The sequence below is a fragment of the Mercenaria mercenaria genome, chromosome 8 (assembly GCF_021730395.1).
Source record: "Mercenaria mercenaria strain notata chromosome 8, MADL_Memer_1, whole genome shotgun sequence".
Lineage (NCBI taxonomy): Eukaryota > Metazoa > Mollusca > Bivalvia > Venerida > Veneridae > Mercenaria > Mercenaria mercenaria.
Window position 1 is genome coordinate 20189568 of NC_069368.1, and position 13711 is coordinate 20203278.

Consider the following 13711-nt stretch of genomic DNA (forward strand, 5'->3'; position numbering starts at 1 on the left):
CTTGAATGAATAAGAAAGTCGAAAAAGGGGCATAATTTAGTAAAAAAGTAAAATAGGGTTATGGAACCTGCATAGTGCTTATCAGCTCATGACAGTGGACAAGTGTATGAAGTTTCAATCCATTCCCATTAGTGGGTACTGAGATACCAGCTTATATATAAGAATTTAACCAAAAAACTCCTAAGTTGAAAAAGGGGCATAATTTTGTAAAATGCAAAGTTGAGTTATTGACCCTTTGCACTGCATGTCATATCATGACAGTGAACTAGTGTGTGAAGTTTCAATCCTTTCCCATTAGCGGATACTGAGATACCAGCTTACATACAAAAACTTAACTAAAAATTTCTATGTTGAAAAAGGGGCATAATTTTGTAAAAAAGCAAAATAAAGTTATGGGACCTGCTTTGTGCATGTCAGATCATGACAGTGAAAAAGTGTGTGAAGTTTCAATCCATTCCCATTAGTGAATACTGAGATACCAGCTTACATACAAAACCTTAACCAAAAAATTCTAAGTCGAAAAAGGGGCATAATTTTGTAAAAAAGCAAAATAGAGTTATGGAACCTGTGCAATGTAAGTCAGTTTATCACAGTAAATAAGTGTGTGAAGTTTCAATCCATTCCCACACGTGGTTACTGAGATACCAGCTTACATACAAAACCTTAACCAAAAATTTCTGAGTCAAAAAAGGGGCATAATTTTGTAAAAAAGCAAAACAGAGTTATGGAACCTGTGCAATGTAAGTCAGTTTATCACAGTGAATAAGTGTGTGAAGTTTCAATCCATTCCCACAAGTGGTTGCTGAGATACCAGCTTACATACAAAAACTTAACCAAATCGGGACGCGGACGCCGACGCGGACGCCGACGAGGACGCGGACGCCGACGCATGGGCGAGTCCAATAGCTCTACTATTCTATGAAGAGTCGAGCTAAAAATGAACTGCAAGAATGTATTCTCTGAATGCAAGTGGTCTTTTCATTAGACGTGGTCTCTCGAGCAAATTAAACTGTACCATCCTTTGAAATCAACTTCCTACATGGCCTTGCCTCTAGTTACTTCCCCTTACAGTCCGTCCACAAAGACACAAAAAAAAACGGCTATATTAATTTGGCGCAATCGAGTTATTCCATTTTTGTTTGTTTTGTTTGTTTTGGGTTTAATGCCGTTTTTCAACAGTATTTCAATCATGTAACGGCGGGCAGTTAACCTAACCAGTGTTCCTGGATTCTGTACCAGTACAAACTTGTTCTCTGTAAGTAACTGCCAACTTCCCCACATGAATCAGAGGTTGAGGACTAATGATTACAGACACAATGTCGTTTATCAAATAGTCACAGAGAACATACGCTCCGTCCGAGGATCAAACTTGCGACCCCGCGATCCGTAGACCGACGCTCTACCTACTGAACTAAGCGAGCGGGTATATTCCAGTCTTAGAGCAGACGCAGTGGTCCAGTGGTAACACTGTTTGACTACGAAACCAGGGGTCGTGAGTTCGAGCCCCCGCTCCAACTAAAAATGCGAACATTGTAAAAAAAATCACGTGTCAGGGTACTTAACACCTGGCACACTAAAGAACCAGGGGAACTTCTGGAATTGGAGTGTCTTCTGTATCTTGCACACTCCTCCTACTGACAGTACTAATAGTCTTCTGGAGGAGTCGCCCAAATGTGTTACCGGTGGCGACTATAAATAAGCTTACATACTCACACATACTTTGATTGTTATAACACAATCATGATCTAATGGATTAAAGAAAAATATTTTTCTCATGTGCTTGTTTTTGTGTGATATGATATGTCAAGTCACAGGCATTGCACATTACCCGAGTAATAGCACTAACTGACAACATTTAGAAAACAAAACAGGTTTTTTGAGAGATCTTTATATTTTAGGGAGTGTCTAGCCGTCAAGTAATCGGTTTTACAGGTTAAATAGCACCAATGGCAAAAATTGTCGAAAATCATAATGTTGATTAAACTATCTACATCAAATTGACAACAATAATGATGCAGATGCAAAGGTCACAACGGCATAAATGGTTTTCAGAAACTCCTCTCTTCCCTTAAAATAGACAAAGCATGTGGTCCCGATGGTCTAAAGCCGATCCTTCTTAAAAATCTTAGTGAACAAATCTCACCACTAGATACAAAGCTCTTCCAAATGTCTCTTGACACGGGCACTATCCCAGCTGACTGGTCCAAGGCCAATGTCACTCCTCTATTTAAGAAGGGCGACAAAAGCAATCCTGCAAATTACCGACCTATTTCCCTAATTTGTATTCTTTGTAAGTTACTGGAACACATTATAGCCTCTAATAATACCAAGCATTTCCAGGTTAACAATATCCTCTATGATTTACAGAATGGGTTCAGAAAGAAAAGGTCATGCAAAACTCAATTACTCGAACTTGTAGAAGATCTATCTCGAAACTTAATTCAAGGCCAGCAGACGGACTTAATCCTTCTGGACTTCTCTAAAGTATTCGACAAGGTTAACCATCTGAAACTTCTGTACAAACTTCATCAACATGGTGTTCAGGGCACCACCTTGCTATGGGTCATGTCTTTCTCGATTGGCAGGCGCCAGTCCATCCGTGTGAATGGTGAAGCACCAGATGAAGTTCCAGTAACGTACGGAGTCCCACAGGGTTCCGTCCTAGGCCCTCTTCTATTCTTACTCAATATAAATGACCTGCCTGAAAATCTGATTTCATAGGTCCGATTATTCGCCGATGACACTGCTGTCTATTTAACTGTAAATAGTTCTGCCCAAGAAAACATCCTCCAGCAAGACTTGAATAGGTTACAGTTATGGGAAAGTAAGTGGGACATGGAGTTTAATCCCTCAAAATGCACAGTTATGAACATAACAAGATCAAAAAACTCTTTCAGATCAAAGTATATACTCCATGGTCAAGTCTTGGAAACAGTTCCTGATGAAAAGTATCTTTGGGTCACTATATCCTCAGATCTTAACTGAAATAAACATATCAATTCAGTCACGTCCAAAGCTATCCGAACACTTAACTTCTTTAAGCGAAATATCCAATGCAAAAACCCAAAAGTTCGGGAATTAGCTTATAAAGCTCTAGTCAGGCCACAGCTGGAATATGCTAGCTGCGTTTGGAGCGCCCATATACCCGATATAACATTCACCAGATCGAAATGATTCAGCGGAGGGCTGCGCGATGGGTTAATCATGACTACTCCCCTTACAGCAGTGTCACAAACATGCTAAATTAGCTGAGATGACATACCCTTGAAAATATGAGATTTGATTCACGCCTCCTTATGTTCTATAAAATAGTGAATGGTTATGTTGTTGTACCACTTCCTCCTTATGTCAGCCCCAATCCCGTCTAACAAGACAACTCCTATACCCAGATCCTCACTCCCTGTAATTACTATAAGTACTCTTTTCTTCCAGCCACCATAGTGCTTTGGAATTTCCTTCCAGCACAACTTGTGCAAGCCCCCATCGTGAACCAATTTAAGCAGTATATATGACCAAACTTGCACACAATGCTTAACATGGTAGACCTGTTTTTAAATTGCTTTCATCTGTCAATTCTTCTTTTAACACTGTCAACAATATTCAATGCTTGTAAATGCACATCGTGTATTAGATAGATAGAAATTATTTTATTTACAGAATTTTTGAAATAAATGAACTGAAAGTGATTATTACGTCACGAGTCAGACTGAAATTAAAAATTAATACGGATACGGGATTTTAGCAATGTCGTCACCATGACAATTAGACGCTTGAAAAAATTGACAGGCGCTTGGAAATGGCTGACCCAAAACATCAACAACCGCAACAAAATGCTCCTCATGGTATGGAGCCGTACGATGTGGGTGGAGAAGGAAACCTTGGCGCATTAAGCAAAGAACAGCAAGAAAAACTGAATAAGTACAAGGTGACACTGCATTTTAACTACAAAATCAGTGATATTTTTTCCGTATTTGGGGGTCGAAATTTGGTTATTCAGTCCCATTCTATTTTTTTTTAAAGAAAACCCTTTCTAGATGTACATGATAATGTAAACTGTACCATTTAAAACATGAGACAGTGTGTTTTTAAACCAGTTTCTTTTTTGGAAGTGTCTAGGGAACCATTTCCTGTTCAGGATTGTCTAGGGGTACGGACCTCCTTTTCCCACATATTTAGGATTATTTTTAAATTTTATCTTAAATTCTGATGAATTACAATTTAACATTCACTTAAAATTTAAATCTAAATGGTTTGCGATGGTTCAAAGATACCAGCCAGCATTCGCCAGATTGTTAACATATTTTCTTTCGAAACAAATCACGAGAAATCAAGCTGTCACAAAACAGATTAAACAAAATAACATTAAGTTATGTTTTACCTGTAGGATACCTATAGGATGATTCTGGGCTCTGGTGGAAGGTTGTAAAACCCTTTTTAAGCCCCTCTTCTTATGGAATTGCTGCTGTACTATTGACAAACTATTAAGTTACGTTTTGACAAACTATTTTTAAAATAATAATTATGGTATTTAAGTAATTTAATAGGAAGTGTCTAGGGGTACGGATCCGTACCTCTAGAATCTGATTCTAGAGGTACGGATCCATACCTCTAGACAAGCCTGTTAGGGGTTTTCTAGGGGTACGGACCTCCATTTTTATAGAGATTAAGGGCCATTTACATTTCAAATTTTGGTGAAAATGAAATAACAAATAACACTTCATCAGAATTTACCTTAAACTTGGATCTAAATGGTTTACAGATTAACAACAATTATTCGATTTTTTACATTTTCTTTCGGAAAGTAAATAACCGAGGTCCACCAAATAAATCACGAGGATACGAACTGGCAGAAAAAAAAAAGGTATAAAGATTAAACAAAATAATATTAAATATGATGGGGAAAAATATTTTTAATTGATAGTTAACCCATAAACTGTAGTGTATTTATGTTTTCCACACATTTGGTAGCCGTTACAAGATACGAGGGACGTTTTCACAAACAACTGCATTTACTTAATGTCGCTAAATTGATTATTAAACAATCAGTTCCGTGCCGATTATCATTATACCTTGTTAAATAACAAAATAAAAAGGTGCATATTATATTATGCCTAATTTATTTATTTTATTTTTTCTAAATTTCAAATTAAAGGATTCATTCATTTATCTAGCTGTTATCAAACAGTTTATTTGACAAGAAACTAATTGGCACGGAAAAGTGTATTCATTTGGAGTTCCTCGGTTATTTACGTTTTGAAAGAGAAGGTAAACAATCGGATGAACGCTGGTATCTTTAAACAAATTAGATCCAAGTTTAAGTGAAGACTGGTAAAGTCTTACTTGTTACTTCATTTTCAACAAAATTTAAGATATAAATAACCCTAAATCTGTAGAAAAAGGAGGTCCGTACCCCTAGAAAACCCATAACAGGCTTGTCTAGAGGTACGGATCCGTACCCCTAGAATCAGATTCAACAGGTACGAATCCGTACCCCTAGACACTTCCAATTTAATATTCCACAAAGTTAATAACCTATACGAGAATATCGATATATTGAAGATTTTCTTTAACTTGTGTCTGTTAATTGGAATATGAAACAGACTGTTCTGTGTCGATTATTTATTGTAAAATATTCTGACATGATCCGATTCATTTTCCATAAAAAAAGAAGGCTGAAAACAGTGAATAATGATACAATTCATTGTTCTGACGTCACAGTCATTATGTAATGGCGTCAAACGGCATAGCGGTGTGCTGGAAAAGAAACCGATTGAAAAGGGGCAAATATTTAATGAATGCCATTAAGGATGTACTTTAAGATTGCTGGAAACATGTTAGTTCACTAAGTTCAGAAGGGTATTGTTATATCAGGAGGGCTGTAATTCCTTTGCATCTAAACTCCAAACAATGATTTATTCAGTGACAAATCACTTAAATGAGATATTATTTCTTAAATAACATAGATAGTGCGTATGGTTTGTCATGTCATTAAGTGTGTTTTTGCTGAATGTCCAATATAATTCATTTACATCTACCATATGATAATCCAACCATAACCAGCATACATTCTAACCATAATCTAATGGACAAAAAATCTCCTTTAACCCTTACCATGCTAAATTTCTATAATGAACTGGTCCATCTTCCAATTTGGGCAGTACCATTTATCATTTGAAGGGGTGTTTACTAAAAATTTACTGACTGAATAGCGAACAGTGCAGACCATGATCAGACTGCACGGATATGCAGGCTGATCTTGGTCTGCACAGTGGTCGCAAAGGCAGAATCACTTGCCGCCAGCAGGCTAAGGGTTAAGGCATTGAATTTCTGTAGGTTAAACGTAATCATGACTTGATTACAGTCATCTCATTGGTACTTCCTATTGTAGCAACATAAATATAATTTTAATTTATAAGTCCAAAAGGTAATCCAGTAAGTGCCACTCATGAAAGTGAAATTTGAAAAGTACAAGGACATGTATAGAATTTCTCCCATTCCTTTTTCAAAAGATGAAACAAAACTGATACCATCTGCTGATATGGTATTGTTAAACAGATGGCAAAAATACTAGTCACTGATTAAAAAAATCAAAGAAGAGGGTGGTATAATGTGATATCTTTTATAAAAGTATGTATATAATGGTTAACACAGTTCTAGTTTGGTTTAACAAAATACACTTTTTGTTTTAAAGTGTCAGCTTTTACAAGAAATTACAAAATGTGTCTCCATTGCGTTGACTCTTATATTGAAAAAAGTACATTCTGCTAAATGCTAAATAGATTTTGTTGTTGTTTTAATTTTCATTTTTATAAACCTTTGAAGCAGTCTTTTTTTTCTTACAGATTAAAACCCGGATAGAGAATGAGAGGTATCTACGTGAACACCCAGAGGTGGAATGTCTCATTTCAGGCTTCCTACAGTAAGTTTGATATCTTGTATCGAAAATGGGCTGTTACTGAAACACTTGGCAAAACATTGTGTTACCTCCCCTTAGCACAAAGTGCTCAAGGGAGAGCTATAAGTGTGATCACTCTTAGTTTGTTATCAGTCAAAAATTTTATTGTAAACAATTACTAGATACATCAGAAAACTTGCACAGAATATACAGTATGGCCACAAAATCTTCTTTAAGTTCAATAATTTGCAAGACTGCTGCTGAGTTCATCATATTTAATGTTGTAAACACATTAAACTGGCCAGATATCTTGAATTATCTTAAAGTAACATAAAAGAATTGGTTTTGATTATAAAACTTTAGCTCATATGTGATAATGTGCTAGATTGCTTCATTAATAGCAGAGTTATGTCCCTTCAACTAGTCAAAATTGTTAATTAATTAAACCTTATCAGAATGCTTTTATTCTTGGAATCTAGGTCAAGTGCAAAACTGGATCAGCTGCTGTTGAATCTGGGTCACTGTACATATACTGGTCAAATTAAATTGAAAAAACTTTGTAAGCATTCTATAAACTGTAGGCCATCTGTTCTATTATAGTGGTATTAATTAAATTGAAATGTTTGTCTTTGTTCAATCAGAGTCATCATCTTAGAGGGAAAAAGAAGGTCACTGGAATACATTGTAAAATCTCTACTTTGTGAACCACTGGATTGACTATTTGAAGAATAGTCTAGCTATTCTACTCACCCTGGCATCGGCGTCACACTGTTGAAGTTTTGCATGCAAGTACATATGGCTATCATTTAAAGGCATATAGCTTTGAAACTTATTTTTTTCTTTTTCTAGGTCAATCACCAACCTCACTGGGTCAAGTCCCATAACTCTGACATGTATTTTGGCCAAAATTTGCCCCCTATTGGACTTGGAAAATCCTGATTAAAGTTTTACATGCAAGTTACTATCTCCAAAACTAATGCAGATATCTAATTGAAACTTCACATGTGTCCTTGGGGTTATAAAACTAGTTGATAGCATCAAGTCCCATAACTCTGACATTTATTTTGGGCAGATTATGTCCCCTTTTGGACTTACAAAATCCTTGTTAAAAATTTGGGTGCAAGTTACTATGATGAATACTATCTCCAAAACAAATGCAGATATTGAATTGAAACTTCACATTGTGTGTTTAAAGGTATAGAACTAGTTGATAGCATCGAGTCCCATAAGTCTGACGTGCATTTTGGCCAAATTATGTCCCCTTTTGAACTTCAAACTTCTGGTTAAGTTTTGCATGTAAGTTACTGTTTCCAAAACTAATGCAGATACTATAGATTGAAACTCTAATAGAGTCTATAGATATTTTAATATTTAGGGTAATATTCCTGCTTCTGGGACAACAATTCGAATAGTTGACCATTGGCTGTCTTGTGGACAGCTCTTGTTAACCAGGTTTTAAAAAAAAAACACCTTGTAATTAGAATGGTTCAGTTTGTTTCTGCTTAATAACTTAATAATTTTGGAACCCATATACATGATATACAGCCTATTGTTAACAAACTTGGTGTGCAGGTGCCTCTTATTGAGACAAAGTTTGAGTGGTATTTTGGGTCACTCTGGTTAAGGTCAAGATAACTGTCACTAACAATAGGAAAATGGTTTCCACTTATTAAATTAAGTAAGGAATGAGACATGGTGGTGAAACTTGGTGTGCAAGTAGCTTAGATGGTGATGACAGTTGGGATCACATTTCGGGTGGAAGGGTTTAAGGTCACTGTTACTACAAGTAGAAAAATGGTTTTCTCTCAATACCTTTAGTTTGGATTGATATATTGTTAACAAAACTTGAGGCCCTATATCTAGTGAAAATTAATCCTCGCATGAATATTCACTATAAGTATAATTCAAAGTCAAGTACGTAGGATACTAATTTTTACAATTTTTCTAAAAATTAAACCTTGCGAACATACTCAAAATTTTAAATTTGCACAATTTTGTCCCAGCGAAAATGTGTGCGTTTACAATACATTCACGTTCAACAAATACTGAATTGACTAATAATAGTACAAAATCACATGGAAATTGTCAAGCGTAATTAGGGGTCCACTTCATTAAACAAGATATGAGCCGCACCATGAGAAAACCAACATAGTGCGATTGCGACCAGCATCAGTGCATTCGCGCAGTCTGGTCAGGATCCATGCTGTTTGCTAATGGTTTCTCTAATTGCAATAATATTTGAAAGCAAACAGCATGGATCTTGGCCAGACTGCGTGTATGTGCAGGCTGGTCTGGATCCATGCTGGTCGCAAATGCACTACATGTATATTGGTTTTCTCATGGTGCGGCTTATATTTAGCAGGCAATAAAGTCCAAAAATATACATAAATGTTTTCTATGTTTCAGGGATGTTTTGACACGTAGACCAGAAAATATACGTGAATTTGCTGCTGACCATTTCACAGATGAAGAATTACCAACAAGAATAGAAAGAAAATTAGAGGACAGACAACAGCGTATCAAACAGAACAAATTCTTACAAAAAGTGTAGTTGTGTGTTTTACATGTGAAGTTTGAAAAGCAATAAAAATATCTAACATCAAACGGATATAAATTTATGATGAATATGACTAGACTGTAGACTCTGTGTAGGGGATAGAAAAAACTTATTACCCTGTGTATTCTAGATGAGATAAATTTTTTTTGGTATAAGATCGATGGACAAAGTACTGGTAACAAAGAAACTTGAATTATTGTATATTACATGGCTCCAGGACAAAGTAACAAAGAAATTTAACGCTTAGCCTTCCATTTTGAGGAAAAAATTCAAACAACACAAAGTTGTAGATTCACATGAAAATTGAACAGTGTGTAAAACATGTATATTACTCAAAACAATAATTATTGTCAGTGTGCTGATATATACAGTGAATTCCTGAAAAGGACTGCATAAAGGGGTCATATTTTTGGAAAGTTAAATGCCTTTAAAAACTCACCTTTTTTTTAAAGAACAGTACGTATATGTTACATATATGTTGGTTTTGATGCATCTGCAATAATGTTCCAGTGTTGAAATTTCACATAACTAGGTGGAGCTATTTTCAGCAATTGTTTTTTTTTTCAATTCTCTTTAAAATGGCATTCATTTTTAAAGGGGAACAACTTTTTCAGAATATTTTAAGTATCTAGTCGTACAGGACAATTTGCGGCAAAACATGTTACTTTGTAATGGTCAGGTAGATTGTTAGTAAAGATGTTGTTCGTTTTATAAATATTTCTGTGTTATACTTCTAAACTTTAAACTTAAGAAAAGAGAAAAGAACACCAATGCTTGATATAGCTGGAAGGAAATAACAAAATAAGAAGATTAATTGACAGTGAAAAGTTATGATATACAGTTGAACCTGCATTAGCAGCTTCCTGTATTTATCAGCCACAAGTCTTAAACAGCTAGTATGCTAATTCCCAGACTGGCAATTTGTTCTTATTTCAACTTGACTTTTAAGCAGCAACCTACCTTATACAGCAAGATTTTGTTGCACCCTTAGTTGGCTGCTTAATACAGGTTGGACTGTACATGCACACGGAACAAGTTGGGGTTAAAGGTTAATTTACCTTGAATAACTTTTGCACTCCAGATAAATGTTATTGATTTATCTCCCCTTTTTGTACTTTTATTAAATTATTTTATGTTTTTGTAAGACTGTTACTTACTACAAATAAATTGGTAGATAGTAATGAGAAGAAATTCAGTGTGCTAAAAACAACTTGTTTCGATTATTTATCACTTGATTTTCCCATTATGCTCTGATATTTTTTTGCATATTATTTTAACTCACCTGAAGTTAGAACTACAGTGAGGATGAGCTATTAGTACAGGTGGATGGTCTGTCCTGTATCAACATTTTTACTTAAACATCTCCTCTGAAACTTCTGGCCAGAATTACTTCAAATTTAGTCTGTAGCATCCTGGTATGAACATCTAACAAATTCGAACAAATGGGATCTTCATCAGACTTGGTCTGTAGCATCATTATAAGGTCCTGTCTTAAATTTTTTCAAGTGGGGACACTTAAATTGGACCCTTTTTGTGCTGCTAGAGCTAAAAATAGAAATAAATTGACTTCTTTTTGTGAACCACTTGATGCATCTTCATAAGACTCTTTAGCATCATTTATAAGGTCCTATTCCAGATTTGTTCAAATGGAGGCTCGTCGACCTGGTCCCTTGTAGAGGCCACTAGAGCTAAAAATGAAAATAAAAACCTTTAAACAGCTTCTCAGGAACAGCTTGACCTGCTATTGCATCCTCCTGTATTTATCAGCAACATATCTTATTAAGCAGCAACCTACGTTATAGAGCAGGATTGTGTTGCACCCTTAGTTGGCTGCTTAGTACAGGTTTGACTGTACATGCACAAGGAAGTTGGGGTTTAAAGATTAATTTACATTACATTACTTTTGCACTCCAGATGACCTCGTTTTGGAAAATCTATCGACAATGACGCCACCGGGGGCATCAAGAGTTTATTGAACGCAGCTTCTTGTTTGAATATTATTTCAACTCACCTGAACTTCAGTGAGGATGAGCTATTAGTACAGGTGGATGGTCTGTCCTGCATCAACTTTTTTACTTAAACATCTCCTCTGATACTACTGGCCAGAATTATACCAAATTTGGTCTGTAGCATCTTGGCATGAACCTCCATCAAATTTGTACAAATGGTTCAGTAGATGTCATAGTTAAAAAATAGAGAAAAACACATTTAAACAACTTCTCATCAACTACTTGATGGATCTTCATCAGACTTAGTCTGTTGCATTATTATAAGGACCTCTCCCAAATTGATTTAAATGGGGGAACTTGTCCCCCTGTCAGGGCCCACTAGAGCTAAAAAAAAGAAATGTGTTTAAATGACTTCTCATGAACTGCTTCATGGATCATCATCAGACTTGGTCTGTTGCATTATTATAAGGACCTCTCCCAAATTAATTTAAATAGGGGAATTTGTCCCCTTGTCATGGCCCACTAGAGCTAATAAAAAGAAATATGTTTAAATGACTTCTCATGAACTGCTTGATGGATCATCATCAGACTTGGTCTGTAGCATCATTATAAGGTCCTGTCTTAACTTTTTTCAGTTGCGGGCATTTAAATTGGACGCTTTTTGGGATGCTATAGCTAAAAATAGAAATAAATTTAAATGACTTCTTTACACTAGATGGATCTTCATAAGACTCTGTCTTAAGCATTATTTATAAGGTTCTATTCCAAATTTGTTCAAATGGAGGCTCTTGGTCCCTTATGAGGACGACTAGAGCTAAAAATAAAAATAAAAACCCTTTAACAACTTCTCAGGAACAGCTTGATGGATCTTCATAAAACCTGTTCTGTAGCATTACTACATGTATAAGGTCCTCTCCCAAATTTGTTCAAGTAAGGGCACTTGGCCCCTTTTAGGGTCCACTAGAGCTAAAAATTACATACCTTTGAAAGACTCCTTGTAACGAACAGCTTGTCATGCATCTGTATCAAACTTTGTGAACAGTATCGGTCATCTTAGGGCAGCCTCTTTATTTTTAAGTTATGCAATAGTTTTTTAAAGAAAATTTCGTCCCGGATCACTGCAGTCTTTCCGGAAATCAGTAAAACTGGAAAACGCCTGTAACAATGATAAAACTTATACTGACAATGACCGTCATATAAAGTTCTAAATCCAGAGAATCGACTTTTATTAAAGAAACTTCGAAATTAGTACAAATGATACAAGAATGAAAATATAAGAATAATTACCAGAATCATATACCGGGTGTTTACTTTATTTCTGAGACTAAATAATTTATAAAACTTACATCATTGAAATAATCATTAACAGTGCAATGTTGTTGTTTTCAATGATAGAAGTAAAATATCGAGTGTATTGGAACTTGGAGACAAGGAAATCACCGAACCCAATAATTATTTACACCTGGGAGTGTCGTGTAATAAGTCACTATCATTAAACGAAAATATAGACGAAAGTTGAACTAAACTTCGTAAGATTTTCTACAGCACTGCGGATTGCGGGATACAAAAAACATGGACTATATACCCGCAACAGTGGTATCGCGGGCATTGTATGGGAGCGAGTTATTGAGTGTTATTGATAAGAGGAATCTTCTCAGTTTCTTTGGTTTGTTGTATCGCCTAAATACAGAATTTAAGATCAAACACGTGTTTGCATTAAGACTGACGTCCTATATGCTAGAACCAAGAAAAGTGTCGGGCTTTGTTTCCGACATGTATAAAATAATGTGGCTCTACGGATTAAGCAGTTACTTGAGAAAGTACATGGACACTGGAATTATTCCATTATCGCACGCATGGAAAAAGATTGTCAAATCAGCCGGAATTCAATTGGCGAAATAGAATTTTATGCGATGCCAGTCTGTTAGGTTTCAAAATATGAGTCATGCATGCTATGGGGATTTAGTCGTCAGTTTAAAACATACCATATACAATGTGCCTCAGCATTTACACTGCTTTGTAAGTTATTCTCCAGAAATTACGAAGTAAAGTGAGCAAATTGTGCCTTACTCACAAACACAATTGTTTTGCACATTGCATTATTCTGTGAGAAAAAAAGACAGGTCAAGAGCAGCATTATTGGTAAACCTCTCAGAGATGTTAGGGGTATTTAACAATTTGATTCTCCAGAGTTACAATTGCTAATCATGTTCAGCGGCTTTGCTTCTTTTGATTTAGACGACAAAGTAAGAGTATCGTGCTTCAAATTTTTCCTGACTAGTGTTCGCAATATGACATCGAATTGAATGT

The 13711-nt window shown here is 35.7% G+C and overlaps 1 protein-coding gene across 1 annotated transcript; it reads left to right on the forward strand.

Moving 5' to 3' along the window:
- The first annotated feature begins 3761 nt into the window (after positions 1-3761).
- Positions 3762-10662, forward strand: LOC123522913 (RIIa domain-containing protein 1-like). The gene is made up of 3 exons (XM_045300429.2): positions 3762-3925; positions 6843-6919; positions 9302-10662. Exons 1-3 carry the CDS (start codon positions 3797-3799, stop codon positions 9444-9446), a joined length of 351 nt encoding a protein of 116 aa, XP_045156364.1. The 5' UTR covers positions 3762-3796; the 3' UTR covers positions 9447-10662.
- The last annotated feature ends 3049 nt before the right edge of the window (positions 10663-13711 follow it).